The sequence below is a fragment of the Ranitomeya imitator genome, chromosome 4 (assembly GCF_032444005.1).
Source record: "Ranitomeya imitator isolate aRanImi1 chromosome 4, aRanImi1.pri, whole genome shotgun sequence".
NCBI classification, from domain to species: domain Eukaryota; kingdom Metazoa; phylum Chordata; class Amphibia; order Anura; family Dendrobatidae; genus Ranitomeya; species Ranitomeya imitator.
Window position 1 is genome coordinate 281,373,990 of NC_091285.1, and position 19,831 is coordinate 281,393,820.

Below are 19,831 nucleotides of genomic sequence, written 5' to 3' on the forward strand. Positions count from 1 at the left end.
ATTTTTTATCTAAGTGGTGAAAAAAAATTCCAAACTTTGCTAAAAAAAAAAAAATTGCGCCATTTTCCGATACTCGTAGCGTCTCCATTTTTCATGATCTGGGGTCAGTTGAGGGCTTATTTTTTGCGTGCCGAGATGACGTTTTTAATGATAGCATTTCGGTGCAGATACGTTCTTTTGATCGCCCGTTATTGCATTTTAATGCAATGTCGCGGCGACCAAAAAAACGTAATTCTGGTGTTTCAAATTTTTTTCCCGCTATGCTGTTTAGCGATCAGGTTAATGCTTTTTTTTAATTGATAGATCGGGCGATTCTGAGCGCGGCGATACCAAATATGTGTAGATTTGATATTTTTTTTATTGATTTATTTTGATTGGGGCGAAAGGGGGGTGATTTAAACTTTTATATATTTTTTTTTTTTTAACATTTTTTTCAACTTTTTTTTCTTACTTTTGCCATGCTTCAATAGCCTCCATGAGAGGCTAGAAGCTGGCACAGCACGATCGCCTCTGCTACATAGCAGCGATCTGCTGATCGCTGCTATGTAGCAGAAATGCAGGTGTGCTGTGAGTGCCGACCACAGGGTGGCGCTCACAGCCACCGGCGATCAGTAACCATAGAGGTCTCAAGGACCTCTATGGTTACAATGGAGACGCATCGCCGACCCCGATCATGTGACGGAGGTCGGCGATGACGTCATTTCCGGCCGCCCGGCCGGAAGCGGTAGTTAAATGCCGCTGCCTGCGTTTGACAGCGACATTTAACTAGTTAATAGGTGCGGGCAGATCGCGATTCTGCCCGCGCCTATTACGGGCACATGTCAGCTGTTCAAAACAGCTGACATGTCCCGGCTTTGATGCGAGCTCACCGCGGAGCCCTGCATCAAAGCAGGGGATCTGATCTTGGACGTACTATCCCGTCCAAGGTCAGAAAGGGGTTAATGACTGCCAATACGTCTTTTAACTGACCTGAGATATAAGAGAATAGCCTCCCTATACAGGTGACAATCCAGTAGCTGTTGGCTGTACACTATAGCTGACAACTTGCTGCATCAGCCACGATCAGTGTTTCCACCGTCCAAATTTGTTTAACCCCTTAGATGCTGCTGTCAATAGTGACTACATCATATAAATGGTTAACAGAGTGTGGTGGCTTCCTCTTTATCCCAATCGGTGCCCTCAGATCATGATTGTGTTGTCCTGATGTTTGCCTTAGCAATTCATGACCAAATAGTGGCCTTAGGGTCTGACGGCTGTTGGAACCTGTTCAGAAGTTATTAACACCTATAATATCGCCTTGAATCAAAATTAAGCCAAGTGATAATTATTACTAACACCAAGAATGAACACCAGGCCATAACATATGAAAAAATACAAACTTTATTTTGAACATATCTAAAACCATATACCACACATAAAATTATGGAGCAACCAAAATACAGAGACAACCGACAGGTATGACTGGAACAGTGGCAAAGAACTATCTAATATATAAAGCTGAATGTGTGTGTGTGTGTGTGTGTATGTCCAGAATTGGCATCTGCACCGTCGCAGCTACAGCCACAAAATTTTGCACAGTCACACGTCTGGACCCCGAGAGCGTCATATGCTATGTTGTGAGGCGAAATTTTAACCCCGCGCGTTCCAATTCACTAAACAATTTTGCCCCTATCTACATATTGGGGAAAAAGTGAAAGGAAAAGTGTTGGAGGCGTCGCCGCTACAGCAACAAAATTTTGCACAGTCACACGTCTGGACCCTGAGAGTGCCATAGGCTATGTTGTGAGGTGAAATTTTAACCCCGCGCTTTCCAATTCACCAAACAATTTTGCCCCTATCTACATAATGAGGAAAAAGTGAAAGGAAAAGTGTTGGAGGCAAATTGACAGCTGCCAGATGTGTACAAGGGGTCTTAAAGAGTGAGAGCGATGGCGCCAAAGAGTATATACCGTACAGTTGCTAAGGTGGGGCCCCGACATGGGATACTCACCACACATGGGGATATGAACACACACACAAAAGGCGCCAGAAACTACCACGTGCTTGAACACATATACCACCCTCAGCACATATTTCACCACACATACACCAACCTCGCCACATAAAAGTCGAAACACAAAAGTCGCCGCTCAAAACTCGCCACGCGCAAAACTCGCCACATACAAAACTAGGCTCACGCAAAACTCGCCACACGTGCAAAACTCACCTCATGGAAAACTCGCCACACACAAAACTTGCACACGTGGAAAAATTGCCACATGCACAAAAGTTGCAACACATGCAAAAGTTGCATCACACAAAACTTGCACATACTCAAAACGCACCACACATACAACTCGCCACACGCAAAACTCGCCATCCGCAAAACTTGCTGCACACAACTTGCTACACTAACCTGTCACATGCAACTCGACACACAAAAAATTGCTACACGCATGTCGCCACACAAAACTCATCGCACAAAAGTCGCTACATGCATGTCGCCACATGCAACTCAACACACACAACTTGACACATGAAACTCGCCCTAAAACACACACAAGTCTGGTATTATCCTTCAAAAATAAAAATCTGATTAATAAGCAGACAAACTACAAGAGCAACAAATGTACCATATAGGAAATACGGCAGCTGTCAGTCACATGACCTGTCTATTATGTGTATGTGTGAGCTAATATATACTGCCAGGGGGGAGGGCTTCCTGTTGGCTGGGGATTTATCAGGCTGCCAATTTAGCTTACAAATACTGAGGTAAAAATACTGACCAAATGTGTGAACGCGGTCTAATACAGGAGGAGATGACACACAGATATATACTATATACAGGAGATTACACACAGGTATATACTATATACAGGAAGAGATGACATACAGGTATATACTATATACAGGAGGAGATGACAGGTATATACTATATACAGGAGATGACACACACATATATACTATATACAGGGGACATGACACACAGGTATATACTATATACAGGAGGAGATGACATACAGGTATATACTATATACAGGAGGACATGACACAGGTATATACTATATACAGGAGGAGATGACAACCTGGTATATACTATATACAGGGGAGATGACATACAGGTACATACTATATACAGGGGCAATGACACACAGGTATATACTATATACAGTGGAGATGACACAGGTATATACTATATACAGGAGGAGATGACATACAGGTATATACTATATACTGGAGGAGATGACACACAGGTATATACTATATACAGGAGCAGATGATACACAGGTATATACTATATACAGGAGGAGATGACTTACAGGTACATACTATATACAGGAGGAGATGACACACTTATATACTATATACAGGAGGAGATGACATCCAGGTATATACTATATAAAAGAGGAGATGACATAGGTATATAGAGGAGATGACATACAGCAGGTATATACTATATACAGGGGAGATGACATACAGGTATATACTATATATAGGAGATGACATACAGGTATATAGTATATACAGAAGAGATGACATACAGGTATATAATAGAGGAGATGACACATGGGTATATACAATATACAGGAGGAGATGACATACAGCAGGTATATACTATTTACAGGGGAGATGACATACAGGTATATACTATATACAAGAGAAGACATTCAGGTGTATACTATATATAAGGGAGATGACAAACATGTATATGCTGAGGTGAAAATGAAAAGGTGTGAGTGCAAAATGAGAGGAGTGAGGGAAAATAGTGGAGTGATCGGAAAATGACAGATGTGAGGTCGAAATGACAAGTGTTAGGGGGGAATGAGAGGAGTGAGGGGGAAAATAAGAGGAGTGAGGGGGGAAATGAGAGGTGTAAGGGAGAAAATGAGAGGTGTAAGGGAGAAAATGAGAGGCATGATGGAAAAATAAGAGACATGAGGTGCTATAACTAACCACAGATATTTACTATGCCCAGGCAACGCCGGGCTCTTCAGCTAGTATATATATAAAAGGAGTAACCTTCCAATCAATCATATAGTGCGTATATACACACCCGCAAGAAAGAAAAAAAAATAAAGAAAAAAATCCTGCAGGTGTAGCCAGTAATATCCCCAATGCAGCGGTCATAGATGACAATGCACAAAGATTATTTAAATAGAATGTAAGAAATATGTATGTATTAATGTTAAATATATTAAAAGACTAATAGGGAATAAATATATCTTAGTAACAAGTGCAATGTCACCGACAGCCGCAGCATCATGGACAACCACTGTGCGGTCACCAAAATGTTCACAGTACATATAGAGGAAGGACCATAGTTACCAAATGTAAGCCACCAGTCAGGGACCCACAACACCCGACGCGCGTTTCGCTGAGGAAAGCTTCGTCGATGTATTTTGGAGACAAGTCCTGTGGATTGTTGAGTTTTAAATAGAACTCTTTGGCCACATTGATCAAAGGTATGTGTGGAAAAAAAAGGGCATAGAATTTAGCCAACCATTAAGCATGGGGGAAATGAATCATGCTTTGGGGTTGTGTTGCAGCCAATGGCACGAGGAACATTTCACTGTAGAGGGAAGACAGGATTCAATGAAATTTCAATAAATTATTGATGCACACATAACACTTTATGTAAAAAAGCTAAAGTTAAAAATAGGATGACTTCTACAAATGGATAATGATTACTTTCTGTAATAAAATGTTTTTATCAGGGAACACACACACAATACAAGATTTCCAGCACAATTAAGTCCAAGAGACCAAGTGTCAAAGCGGCATGAAACACAGTACCAGAATCTCCTCCAAAAGCTTAATGAACTGTACCTGCATTCAAAAGCCGGCAGCGCTTTGGACGCAGTGAACGTGTGCTGCGTCCAAAGGACTGCCGATTACTGACCATGTGCACATACCCTTATAGGTCTCATGTTGGAACAAGCTTGTTTATGTCAGTTTTTATTGCTTGTATTGTACACTCATGTTTGCCAGAATGTACATGGAGCGATGTAATTGTAATTGCTTTCTATTCCGTCAATGAACCTCCTAATGCAGCATGCAAGGTCTGTTTTACCTTACTGCAGAATGTGTGGACATGAGAAGAGTTTGGGCACATATTTCTGAATAGCAGAACCAAGCACACAGTGGCCATGTGCCAGAAAGACTTGATTCTGAAGGTGGTCATTGTAAGCGTAGACGTTTTGGCTGGGTGAGAAGGTAGCATAATTCAGTTCCTTTCCACTCCAATTTCTTTTTGAAGCACATGTGGAGAAAATATTTATTGGCTCATTTGTGGTTGGAATGTCAAAAATGTTCAATAACTGCCCTCACATGGCTTTAGACCTTGGCCGCAAGCCCTGTGTCCTGAAAAAAAAAAAGAGTTCCCTTCCAAAACTGTTGTTAGTGAATAAAGTCTGTCTCAGCTGATTCCAGTATGAAGCGTAGCTCGCCAAGGACTAACCATTTTGTTGCCTAATTTATACCATGCAGCTTGGCAGAAAGCCCTGGCTTACCTCTGATCCAAATGTATTAATGATGTAACTGCGTGTTTCCATTCATGACCTGAAAAGGCTCTTTACCACACATGGGGTCTCACTTAATAGGTAGTGCTCTCTTCTTTAGATAGCAGACGACTTGCAAAATGTGAATCACTGGCAATACAGCCCTTCAAGAGTTGGCAGCAGATCATAAGATCTGCCATCCAGCTCACTTACTAGCAAAATGATATAGTGCATGCCAGGAGTGAGAGATTAGGTCATTCTTAAAACCTCATGTGAAATAAGAATATTAACTAGGTCCTGAAAAGCAAACGGTACTGAAGATGCTCACTTCCACTAGACATATTTCACTTTATTAATGTTATGTTGAACCCTTTCCAGCTCTCATGTTTGTAAACTCTCTTGAATTGCAGTGCCTTTGCCGGGGAATACACGCACAACACAGCAACTGGGACATACAAATGTGTTGTCTGTGGAGCAATTCTTTTCAGGTAAATCAGTACTCCGAATCAATGCATCTATTCTAGAGATTTAAATGGAATCTGTCACCAGGTTTTTGCAGTATTATCTGAGAGCAGAATAAAGTAAAGTTATAGACCCTGATTGCAGTGTTGCCTCACTTACTAGACTGCTTGTTGCAGTTTTGATAAAATCATTGTTTTCTTTGCTGCAGATCACTAAATGCTGAGCTCTGTATAACCCCGTCTACATCACTGATTGGTAAGTTTTTGTGTAGGCAGAGTGCTGATCAGTGGTGGTGACGGGCGTTACACAGAGCAGGAGGACTACATGGCATGAAACAACTAGTCCTTTAACAATAATCCCCTGCTGATAAAACACTGATTTTATTAAAACTGTGGCAAGCATCCCTGGACTTAAGCTCTCTCTCCCTACATCATGATGCTCTCAAACTACATATCAAACGCCTGCTGACAGATTCCCTTTAAGTCTAATGTGACATAACTGCTAGCTGTCCTTTTTATCAGAGGCGTCAAACTGCATTCCTCGAGGGCCGCAAACCATGCGTGTTTTCAAGATTTCCTTAGCTTTGCACAAGGTGCTGCAATCATTATGTGTGTAGGTGATTAAATTATCACCTGTGCAGTACAAGGAAATCCTGAAAACATGACCTGTCTGCAGCCCTTGAGGAATGCAGTTTGACACCCCTGCTTTTTATCATTTACTGTTTGTTTCTCCATTTAAGGCACATTGACAACAAATTTATTGCAACGTTTTAAGTTATAGAGCTGAACATTATAGATTTTGAGTCACATTTGCTTTTACATCTGACTGTAGCATATCCTAATATATATGTACTGCTTGCAGTGTACATTTTTGACAAATTTACTTAAATTTACAAAATGTGTGAATTATGTTCATTGAAATATTTTTACACATTTTCTGTCTGTAGTCACAATGCAGCTTCATGACTCTTATGCGACTGGTTTTCTTACTTTACGTACACAACATTAGTATGTCCTATATTCCGCCAGATCTAAGCTTTCCAGAAAATGTACTGTTTTATAAACAGCAGTATTATATTAATATATTAAAATAGTATAATGTATTAAAATAGTATCATCTACTGTATGTGCAATAATTTAATAAATAAATCCCATGCTTGTACTTTATGTGGCTGCAGTGGTCACATGCCTTGCATACAGGTCATGCATTCGCAAGGGTTTTAAACCCTTCACTACCCAGCGATTTTCCTTTTTTTTGGTTTAGTTTTTTTCTCCCCTTCTTCCAAGAGAGATAACTTTTTTCCTTTTCTGGCCATATAGCCATCTGAGGGCTTGTTTTTTTGCGGGACAAGTTTTACTTTTGACAACAGCATTTATTTTACCATATTGTGTACTGGAAAATGAGAAAAAAAATCCAAGTGTGTTGAAATTGCCAAAAAGTTGCAATTCCACAATTGTTTTTTAAGTTTTTAATTTACTATGTTCAATATTTGGTAAAACTGAGCTGGTAATATGTTAAAAACATATTTTTTTTTCTACACCGATAAATAGATTTAAACCTTTCCCTATAAGGACAGCATATATTTATATCTTGGTACTGACGCTTAGTGTGTATATGGGGACACCCAATGCATCAGGTTCCATCTACATTTACCCTATCTGGATGTAAAAAACCTCATAATCAATTATGGTGCGTTTTTTGTGCGTTATGGGGACTCCTGCATATCATATTGATATGAGCTCATAGGATTTGTGAGGCGTTTTGTCTCCTTAGACTTACCTTTATATTCTCCTACATTGGCTCACATCATATATGATGTAGGGAGAATTGACGTATAAGTATGGGCCTCATGAACAATTATGGCGTGGTTGTTCCATTTGATAGGTACCCTTTATGTATTTTGCCAATAGTTGCTTTGGGGATGATGTGAGGGTAGCTGTCTCCCCTCATTTGCGACTTATGCATTCATAAAACAGGGGATCCTGTTATGCACGATCTGTTTGTGCCTTGTTTTGTCTGTCCAAGATATTTTTGGGCAGTATTGTGGCGAGACGATATGTCCACTTGGAACATTTCCCCTGGGTCTGGCCCACCTTTGGGGATAATGTTAGCATGTGTACACCTATATATACCCTAGATCGCTGTATGAATCTGAGTGACTATGTTTAATGCATATCAAACCTTGCCCTGCTGTGGTGATACTTAGATCTATTTGTATCTTGGTGTTCACCTACTTCTGCACTTTTGCCCTGATTGGTGTTTTTCTGTGTTTAAATGCTGGCCCTTGTTGCTAGTTTGTGTTGCGACATTCTGTGTTTATTGTTTGTTATAGGGTTTACTAACTGCGCGTCGTAATGAGTGCTGGCGTTTTTTCCGGCGTTCTAGGTGTTGTGATGTCATTGCTGTCTTATATTTTCTACATGATCAAACAAGCTACCAATGGATATTTATTCTGTGATAGCATTATAGTGATTATCTCTTTGTATTCCTTATGTTCTGTGGGAGACTTGTTTGTGATGATTTTTTCATGTACAGGTGCCGGTTCTGTGCATTCTTGTAAACCACGGGATGCATGCTGATATATATCTCCGGCATTTGATTATTGGTTCAAGGGGACAGATATATGTACATCCACGTACTTCTGACACCAGTGACTGTGCTTGTGCGCAGGCGCCGCTTTGAAATGTCCATAGACATACCGGTTGCCAAGCACCAGCAACTTCCGGTGCCTGGATGCCGTCACACGCGCAGCTACCACGGTTTTGAATATGACGGCTCTACATGTCTGTTTTGCCTATGCTCCAGTGTTGTCTTATAATATTTACATGATTAAACAAGCTACCAATGGATATATAACCTGTGACTGTATTATTGTGATTATATCCTTTTATTTCCTATGTTCTATGGGTGGCCTGTTTGTGATCTCTTTCATGTACAGGTGCCGGTTCTGTGCACCCTGGTAAACCACTGGATACATGTTCCCGTCATTTGATTACTGGCTCATAGGGACAGATGTATGTGCATTTGCGTACTTCTGACATCAGTGCTCTTGTCTGTGCGCAGGCGCCGCTCCGATGCGTCCACAGATGTACCGGTTGCTAGGTACCAGCTACTTCCGGTGCTTAGACGCCGGCGCTTGCACAGCTACTACTACCTGTAAGATGATGGCACCGCATGTTTGTTTTATCTATGCGCATGTGCTGCTCCGACGTGTCCATACAGGTATCCGGTGCTAGGCAACAGCAACTTCCGGCACTTGGACGCCGGCGCCTGTGCAGTTACCTCTGTCATGAATGAGATGGTGCCACACGCCTGCTTCTATTCTACGCGGCTGAGGCTAATAACACAGCTGCATCGACTTGTACATTGTGGATTAAGGTATTTATACACAGGCTTTTGTAGCAAAAAACAGCACCCCTGACAAAGCCACCGCTGTGTGGCGACACGCGTAGCGTATTCGCTTCTCTCTTGTGCCTGCCTTTGGTAGTATCGGGTTATTATACCCAATTGCTTGTGGGGATATGGCCAGGTTACATGTGTGTACCTATGTACTTGACTTATGTGGAGTGCAATAGCATGACTCTGTGTTACCTATTTGCATATTTAAGTACTGGGGTACCCAGGGTTATTATGCCCAGTGTATTTTCTCTGGTATACAGGTTACTATGAAGACCATTGTGGGTGCATAGCTCTATATTCTATCTGCTTGTATACAGGCACTGCCATTACTCTTTATGCATTTTATCACATGTTAGTTACCCTTATGGTCCAATTACCAATCATGGTTTTATGTTCAGAGTCTGTTACATTCCATGCATAACCACTTTTGTACTCTAGTATTTACATCTATGTGTGCAGCCATATAGGCATGATCTGTCTACATGTACATTTTTTTATTTATTATTATATACATTGCATGCACTTTTGTGAATATGCTGTCCATATAGGAGCTTGAGTCATACTCACGTATTTCTTCCCTCTTCTATGTATGTACAGGCACTTGCCTCATTATAGGCACTGTTTAAAATAGTTTTTAGGATATTTTTAACCCCTTCACCCCCGGAGCTTTTTCCGCTTTTTAATTTTCGTTTTTTGCTCCCCTCCTTCCCAGAGCCATAACTTTTTTATTTTTCCGTCAATATGGCCATGTGAGGGCTTATTTTTTGCGGGACGAGATGTACTTTTGAACGATACCATTGATTTTACCATGCCATGTAACAGAAAACGGGAAAAAAATTCCAAGTGTGATGAAATTGCAAAAAAAAGTGCAATCTCACATTGGTTTTTTGTTTGGCTTTTTTGCTAGGTTCACTAAATGCTAAAACTAACCTGCAATTATGATTCTCCAGGTCATTACGAGTTCATAGACACCAAACATGTCTAGGTTATTTTTTATCTAAGTGGTGAAAAAAAATTCCAAATTTTGCTAAAAAAAAAAAAAAAAAATTGCGCGATTTTCCGATACCCGTAGCGTGATCTGGTACCCAATTTTCGTGATCTGGGGTCAGGTGAGGGCTTATTTTTTGCATGCTGAGCTGGCATTTTTAATGATACCATTTTGGTGTAGATAAGTTCTTTTGATCGCCCGTTATTGCATTTTAATGCAATGTCGCGGTGACCAAAAAAACGTAATTTTGGCGTTTTGATTTTTTTTTCTCGCTACGTCATTTAGCGGTCAGGTTAATCCTTTGTTTTTATTGATAGATCGGGCGATTCTGAACGTGGCGATACCAAAAATGTGTATGTTTGAATTTTTTTTAATTCTTTTATTTTGATTGGGGCGAAAGGGGGGTGATTTTAACTTTTATATATTTTTTTTATATTTTTAATCACTTTTTTTATTTAATTTTGGCATGCTTGAATAGCCTCCATGGGAGGCTAGAAGCATGCATAACTCGATCGCCTCTGCTACATAGAGGTGAAGTACAGATCACCTCTATGTAGCAGAAATGCAGAGTTGCTTTGAACGCCGACCACAGGGTGGCGCTCAAAGCAATCGGCCATCAACAACCATAGAGGTCTCAAGGAGACCTCTGGTTGTTATGGCGATGCACTGCTGACCCCCGAGCATGTGATGCGGGCCGCGCGGCCGGGAGCGCTAGTTAAATGCCGCTGTCAGCGCTTGACGGCGGCATTTAACTAGTTAATGGGCGCGGGCGGATCGCGATTCCGCTCGCGCTCATTGCGCGCACATGTCAGCTGTACAAAACAGCTGACATGTCGCGGCTTTGAGGTGGGCTCACCGCCGGAGCCCACCTCAAAGCGGGGGATCTGCCAGCTGACGTACTATTCCGTCAGCTGGCAGAAAGGGGTTAAATGCTTATGTCTTGTGTTTCACCTTAATAAAGCTGTGTTGTTTTGCATAAATCCCTGCTGTTTGGTGATCCCCATTTTATATGACCTTTGCTGTTTCTTGTTTTTTGGATTATCTACACAGAGAAGCAGTGTGTTTCAGGTGGACATTAAAATACATCCACAGGTGTGTCTCTAATTAACTCAGATGTTTCCAAAAAAAATCCATCAGAAGCTTCCAAACACATGACATCTTAATATGGGCAGTTCAAAATTGTTTAAAGGCATAGTAACCTTAATATGTGTAAACTTTTGACTTTGCAGTAAAATTACTTAAAGCATGCTCTCTCTCTCTCTCTCTCTCTCTCTCTCATTATTCTGGCATTTGGCAAATATTAATAATTAAGGTAATACTAACTGACCTAAAATGGGAAAGGTTTATTCTGATTTCATGTCAGATATTGAGAAAAACATGCTTATGTGTCTTTTTATATAGTGTATGTAAACTTCTGGTTTCAGCTGTATCTGGCATTAGAACTTCATATGTATACAGGCCAATTAAGATCCAGTTTTCCACTGGTCTTCCCTTGAGACACTACAATAGGTCTTGAACAAAATCCAGCTAATTCTGCCATTTTTTTTTTGGTGGGGAGTATTCACCATGCATGGTTAAAAATCATGTTATGTTGGATAGTTTGGTTCATTATGGTTCTGGTTTAAAAATTGTGTTCACTTTCTTAAATGTACATTTTTTTTCTAGAAACAAAGCTTTGTTTTTTACTTTTTTTACAAACTGTATTGAACTTCTTTTAGTCTTACAATGGGACTTGGACACTTGAGTATTGTATTGCACTTTGTAAAAACCTAATAAACTCCGATACATGAAATAACTGGGTACTACATTAGGTTTTGGCAACCAGTCGGCACCCAGCGATCACATTGTGGGTCTGCAGATGGAATGACTGATGGAGCCCTTAACATTAGATGATGCAGTTGCTATTGAGATCTCTGATTCCCATCATTGCCATGGTGTGACAGCTGTCAGTTATAACCTCTGCTGACGATCTGGGTATAACAACTACATCAGCATAAATATACTGCACTGGGTGATAATATCTAGCTTCCATTGCTATTTATGGTGGATTTTACTAAAGGGTTAATGTCATGTAATACACTTCTCAACATTGAAATTTCAAATTCATAACATAGTAATGTCATGCCACATGTTGATCATGCTACTTTGAGCAGCCTACATTGTCTAAAGATCTCCTGCTCGCGGTGCCATCAGACGAGTCCTGCGAGTTCACAGCCAATGAACTCATTTTACCTTTCTGACATCAATGCGAGCACCAGGGGATAATTTCCAACCACGCTCGCTCTTATGTCAGATAGGTGAAGTGAGTTCACTGGCTGTGAACTCGCAGGACCTGTCTGATGGCACCACGAGCAGGAGAACTTTCTCATGCTCGCGGTGCCCTCAGACAGGGAATAGGAGTTCACAGGGAGACATTGAGCACATGGTGCTCAGTGTCTGCTGGATGACAGGCTGTATGGTCGCATCATGCAACCGTGCAGCCTGCCATCTAGATGTAGCAGAGCTGGACCTATCGTGGGGCAAATGGATTAACAGCATCTCTGTGGAAAGGTGAGGAATATTGTTGTTTTTTATTTTTAACTCTTTTGCAGATGAAAAGGGCGTCTTTGGAATGGGCAAGGTCATAAGTATGATTTAATTAAGATTTATTAAAGGAGTCTGTCATTTTTTTCAATTAAAGGACTTTATTCTGGGTGTCTGTGTTTTCATACAATGTGACTAAGGGGTTAGTAATGGGGACATCATATTGACACCTCTCCATTACTAACCTCGGGGCTTGATGTCACCTGACAATACAAAGGTGACATCAACCCCCCAACTATCACCCCACTTACCAGGAATAAAGGGCAAGTGGGAAGAGCTAGGCTAAGTGCCAGAATTGGCACATCTTATAGATGTGCTTTTTCTGGGGTGGCTGAGAGCTGATATTTTTAGCTTGAGGGGGGTAGTGGGGGGGCAGTATTCATGGCCCCTTCCTAAGATATTAATATCATCCCGCAGCTGTCTGCATAACCTTTGCTGGTTATTAATTATAGTGGACCCTACATAATTTTTTTCAGGGTTCCCCATTTTAATAGCCAGTTAAGGCTAAGTATACAGTTGTGAGATAATATTAATAGCCTGGGAAGCTCCATGGGTATTACCCCCCTCCCAGGTTATAAACATTTGCCCCCAACCTTCGGTTTTACCTCTGCTGGTTATGAAAATTACGCGAGAGCCCAAGCCATTTTTTTCAGAAAAATAATCTTTTATTAATTAACCCCTTTACCCCCAAGGGTGGTTTGCACGTTAATGACCAGGCCAATTTTTACAATTCTGACCACTGTCCCTTTATGAGGTTATAACTCCGAAACGCTTCAACGGATCCTGGTGATTCTGACATTGTTTTCTCGTGACATATTGTACTTCATGATAGTGGTAAAATTTCTTTGATAGTACCTGCGTTTATTTGTGAAAAAAACGGAAATTTGGCAAAAATTTAGAAAATTTCGCAATTTTCAAACTTTGAATTTTTATGCAATTAAATCACAGAGATATGTCACACAAAATACTTAATAAGTAACATTTCCCACATGTCTCCTTTACATTAGCATAATTTTGGAACCAATTTTTTTTTTTGTTAGGGAGTTATAAGGGTTAAAAGTTGACCAGCAATTTCTCATTTTTACAACACCATTTTTTTTTAGGGACCACGTCTCATTTGAAGTCATTTTGAGAGGTCTATATGATAGAAAATGCCCAAGTGTGACACCATTCTAAAAACTGCACCCCTCAAGGTGCTCAAAACCACATTCAAGAAGTTTATTAACCCTTCAGGTGTTTAATAGGAATTTTTGGAATGTTTAAATAAAAATGAACATTTAACTTTTTTACACAAAAAATTTACTTCAGCTCCAATTTGTTTTATTTTACCAAGGGTAACAGGAGAAATTGGACCCAAAAAGTTGTTGTCCAATTTGTCCTGAGTACGCTGATACCCCATATGTGGCAGTAAACCACTGTTTGGGCGCATGGGAGAGCTCGGAAGGGAAGGAGCGCAGTTTGACTTTTCAATGCAAAATTGACAGAAATTGAGATGGGATGCCATGTTGCGTTTGGAGAGCCACTGATGTGCCTAAACATTGAAACCCCCCACAAGTGACACCATTTTGGAAAGTAGACCCCCTAAGGAACTTATCTAGAGGTGTGGTGAGCACTTTGACCCACCAAGTGCTTCACAGAAGTTTATAATGCAGAACCGTAAAAATAAAAAATCATATTTTTTCACAAAAATTATATTTTTGCCCCCAATTTTTTATTTTTCCAAGGGTAAGAGAAGAAATTGGACCTCAAAAGTTGTTGTCCAATTTGTCCCGAGTACGCTGATACCCCATATGTGGCAGTAAACCACTGTTTGGGCGCATGGGAGAGCTCGGAAGGGAAGGAGCGCCGTTTGACTTTTCAATGCAAAATTGACAGGAATTGAGATGGGACGCCATGTTGCGTTTGGAGAGCCACTGATGTGCCTAAACATTGAAAGCCCCCACAAGTGACACCATTTTGGAAAGTAGACCCCCTAAGGAACTTATCTGGATGTGTGGTGAGCACTTTGACCCATCAAGGGCTTCACAGAAGTTTATAATGCAGAGCCATAAAAATAAAACAAAATTTTTTTCCCACAAAAATTATTTTTTAGCCCCCAGTTTTTTTATTTTCCCTAGGGTAACAGGAGAAATTGGACCCCAAAAGTTGTTGTCCAATTTGTCCTGAGTACGCTGATACCCCATATGTGGGGGGTAACCACCGTTTGGGCGCATGGGAGGGTTCGGAAGGGAAGGAGCGCCATTTGGAATGCAGACTTAGATGGAATGGTCTGCAGGCGTCACATTGCGTTTGCAGAGCCCCTAATGTACCTAAACAGTAGAAACCCCCCACAAGTGACACCATTTTGGAAAGTAGACCCCCTAAGGAACTCATCTTGATGTGTTGTGAGAGCTTTGAACCCCCAAGTATTTCACTACAGTTTATAACGCAGAGCCATGCAAATAAAAAAATTTTTTTTTTCCACAAAAATTATATTTTAGCCCCCAGTTTTGTATTTTTCCAAGGTTAGCAGGAGAAATTGGACCCTAAATGTTGTTGTCCAATTTGTCCTGAGTACGCTGATACCCGATATGTGGGGGGGAACCACCGTTTGGGCGCATGGGAGGGCTCGGAAGGGAAGGAGCATCATTTGGAATGCAGACTTAGATGGATTGGTCTGCAGGCATCACATTGCGTTTGCAGAGCCCCTAATGTACCTAAACAGTAGAAACCCCCCACAAGTGACCCCATATTGGAAACTAGACCCCTCAATGAACTTATCTAGATGTGTTGTGAGAACTTTGAACCCCCAAGTGTTTCACTACAGTTTATAACGCAGAGCCGTGAAAATAAAAAATCTTTTTGTTTTCCCACAAAAATTATTTTTTAGCCCCCAGTTTTGTATTTTCCCAAGGGTAACAGGAGAAATTGGTCCACAAAAGTTGTTGTCCAATTTGTCCTGAGTACGCTGATACCCCATATGTTGGGGTAAACCCCTGTTTGGGCACACAGGAGAGCTCGGAAGGGAAGGAGCACTGTTTTACTTTTTCAACGCAGAATTGGCTGGAATTGAGATCGGACGCCATGTCGTGTTTGGAGAGCCCCTGATGTGCCGAAACAGTGGAAACCCCCCAATTATAACTGAAACCCTAATCTAAACACACCCCTAACCCTAATTCCAACGGTAACCCTAACCACACCTCTAACCCTGACACACCCCTAACCCTAATCCCAACCCTATTCCCAACTGTAAATGTAATCTAAACCCTAACCCTAACTTTAGCCCCAACCCTAACTGTAGCCCCAACCCTAACCCTAACCCTAGCCCTAACCCTAGCCCTAACCCTAGCCCTAACCCTAACCCTAGCCCTAACCCTAGCCCTAACCCTAGCCCTAACCCTAGCCCTAGCCCTAACCCTAGCCCTAACCCTAGCCCTAACCCTAACCCTAACCCTAACCCTAGCCCTAGCCCTAACCCTAGCCCTAACCCTAGCCCTAGCCCTAACCCTAGCCCTAACCCTAGCCCTAACCCTAGCCCTAATGGGAAAATGGAAATAAATACATTTTTTTTTATTTTTCCCTAACTAAGGGGGTGATGAAGGGGGGTTTGATTTACTTTTATAGCGAGTTTTTTAGCGGATTTTTATGATTGGCAGCCGTCACACACTGAAAGACCCTTTTTATTGCAAAAAATATTTTTTGCAATACCACATTTTGAGAGCTATAATTTTTCCATATTTTGGTCCACAGAGTCATGTGAGGTCTTGTTTTTTGCGGGACGAGTTGACGTTTTTATTGAAAACATTTTTGGGCACGTGACTTTTTTTATCGCTTTTTATTCCGATTTTTGTGAGGAAGAATGACCAAAAGCCAGCTATTCATGAATTTCTATTGGGGGAGGCGTTTATACCGTTCCGCGTTTGGTAAAATTGATAAATCAGTTTTATTCTTCGGGTCAGTACGATTACAGCGATACCTCATTTATATCATTTTTTTATGGTTTGGTGCTTTTATACGATAAAAACTATTTTACAGAAAAAATAATTATTTTTGCATCGCTTTATTCTCAGGACTATAACTTTTTTATTTTTTTGCTGATGATGCTGTATGGCGGCTCTTTTTTTGCGGGACAATATGACGCTTTCAGCGGTACCATGGTTATTTATATCTGTCCTTTTGATCGCGTGTTATTCCACTTTTTGTTCGGCGGTATGATTATAAAGCGTTGTTTTTTGCCTCGTTTTTTTTTTTTTTTTTCTTACGGTGTTTACTGAAGGGGTTAACTAGTGGGACAGTTTTATAGGTCGGGTCGTTACGGACGCGGCGATACTAAATATGTGTACTTTTATTGGTTTTTTTTTTTTATTTAGATGAAGAAATGTATTTATGGGAATAATATATTTTTTTTTTTTTCATTATTTTGGAATATTTTTTTTAATTTTTTTTTACACATTTGGAAAAATTTTTTTTTACTTTTTTACTTTGTCCCAGGGGGGGACATCACAGATCAGTGATCTGACAGTTTGCACAGCACTCTGTCAGATCACTGATCTGACATGCAGCGCTGCAGGCTTCACAGTGCCTGCTCTGAGCAGGCTCTGTGAAGCCACCTCCCTCCCTGCAGGACCCGGATCCGCGGCCATCTTGGATCCGGGGCTCGAGCAGGGAGGGAGGTGAGGAGACCCTCGCAGCAACGCGATCACATCGCGTTGCTGCGGGGGGCTCAGGGAAGCCCGCAGGGAGCCCCCTCCCTGCGCGGTGCTTCCCTGCACCGCCGGCACATCGCGATCATCTTTGATCGCGGTGTGCCAGGGGTTAATGTGCCGGGGGCGGTCCGTGACCGCTCCTGGCACATAGTGCCGGATGTCAGCTGCGATAAGCAGCTGACACCCGGCCGCGATCGGCCGCGCTCCCCCCGTGAGCGCGGCCGATCGGCTATGACGTACTATCCCGTCCAGGGTCAGATAAGCCCAGGGCACCTCGACGGGATAGTACGTCTAAGGTCACAGAGGGGTTAAATACATGTACAGTAAGCTGCACACATGCTGTACTAATTGTATATGTCGCTGACATCTGTATATCTACCTATTCTATTTGTATTTACTGTATGTAATCCATCTCTTCTATCTTATCAGCTCCTGCTGTGATTTTGCACTACGCGGCTGCTGAATTGCAGGTTTTCATCTATCTATCTATTTATCTATATATCTAATAATAATAATCTTTATTTATATAGCGCCCACATATTCCGCAGCGCTTTACAGTTTAACAGTTTCAAACACAACAGGCATAAGTAGCAACGTTAACCATACAATAATTAAAGCGAAATAAGATGACCCTGCTCGTGAGAGCTTACAATCTACAATGAGGTGGGGAGATACAAGGCACAGGTGTGTATTTACAATGATGTATTTACAATGATGGTCCAGCCATCTTCAGGGGAAGGGGGATAGATGGAGATAGTGAATGGGCTACACACACACAAACATAAAATGACTGATTAGTGAACGTGGTAGGCTGCTCTGAACAAATGTGTTTTGAGCAAGCGCCTAAAACTATGCAAATTGTGGATGGTCCTAATATCTTGGGGTAGAGCACACCAGAGGATTGGCGCAGCACGGGAGAAGTCTTGGAGTCGGGAGTGGGAGGTACGGATTAGTGCAGAGGTTAGTCGAAAGTCATTTGCAGAGCGCAGCGGTCGGTTAGGTCGATAGACAGTAATGAGGGAGGAGATGTAAGTGGGTGCCGCATTGTGGAGAGCTTTGTGGGTGAGAACAAGTACTTTAAATTGTATCCTGTAAAGAAGGGCAGCCAGTGTAACGACTGGCGAAGAGCGGACGCATCCAAGTAATGATTAGCCAGATGGATGACCCTGGCTGCTGCATTAAGGATGGACTGGAGAGGGGAAAGTCGAGTGAGGGGGAGGCCAATTAATAGAGCGTTACAGTAGTCTAGGTGGGAGTGGGTGAGGGTGACAGTGAGGGTTTTTGTTGTTTCCATGGTGAGAAAAGGGTGGATTCTAGAGATGTTCTTTAGGTGTAAGCGGCATGAGCGGGCAAGAGATTGTATATGGGAGGTGAAGGAGAGATCGGAGTCAAACATAACACCCAGACAGTGCGCCTGCTGCCTGGGTGTTATTATGGTGCCACCCACGGAGAGGGAAATGTCAGATTTAGGGAGGCTAGTAGATGGCGGGAGCAGAAGAAGTTCAGTTTTGGAGAGGTTGAGTTTCAGATAGAGAGCGGACATGATTTTGGAGACTGCAGAGAGACAGTCAGTGGCATTCTGTAGTACAGCAGGGGTAAGGTCAGGGGATGATGTGTATAGTTGTGTGTCATCAGCATAAAAATGGTACTGAAAGCCATATCTGCTGATGGTCTGTCCAATTGGGGCCGTGTAGAAAGAGAAGAGAAGGGGGCCAAGGACAGAGCCCTGAGGTACCCCAACAGTGAGAGGAAGAGGAGATGAAGTGGAGCCAGAGAACAGAACACTGAAGGAGTGGTCAGAAAGATAGGAGGAGAACCAGGAGAGAGCAGTGTCCTTAATGCCTAGTGACTGGAGCCTAGAGAGTAGGAGAGGGTGGTCAACAGTGTCGACAGCTGCAGAAAGGTCGAGAAGAATGAGCAGCGAGTGGTCACCGTTATGTTTTGCTGTCAGAAGGTCATTGGTCACTTTGATGAGTGCAGTTTCTGTCGAATGTAGGGGCGGAAACCGGACTGTGAAGGGTCTAGGAGGAAGTGAGTGGAGAGGTAACGGGTAAGGCGGGAGTATATCAGGCGCTCCAAGAGTTTAGAGATGAAGGAGAGATTGGAGACTGGTCTGTAGTTGTTTGTGCAAGATGGGTCAAGGGTGGGTTTCTTTAGTAATGGAGTAATGATAGACTGTTTGAAGGAGGAGGGGAAAATGCCAGAGGAGAGGGAGAGATTAAAGATTGTAGTTAGGT

General features: G+C 41.9%; 1 protein-coding gene across 3 annotated transcripts in view; it reads left to right on the forward strand.

The window, feature by feature from the left end:
* MSRB3 (methionine sulfoxide reductase B3) overlaps nt 1–19,831 on the forward strand; it is a 374,121-nt gene that overhangs the window by 248,481 nt on the left and 105,809 nt on the right. For all 3 annotated transcript variants that reach the window (XM_069764687.1, XM_069764685.1, XM_069764686.1), the window contains one exon: nt 5,888–5,965. In XM_069764687.1, coding sequence (XP_069620788.1) covers nt 5,888–5,965 — 78 coding nt within the window. The remainder of the gene's footprint in view (nt 1–5,887; nt 5,966–19,831) is intronic.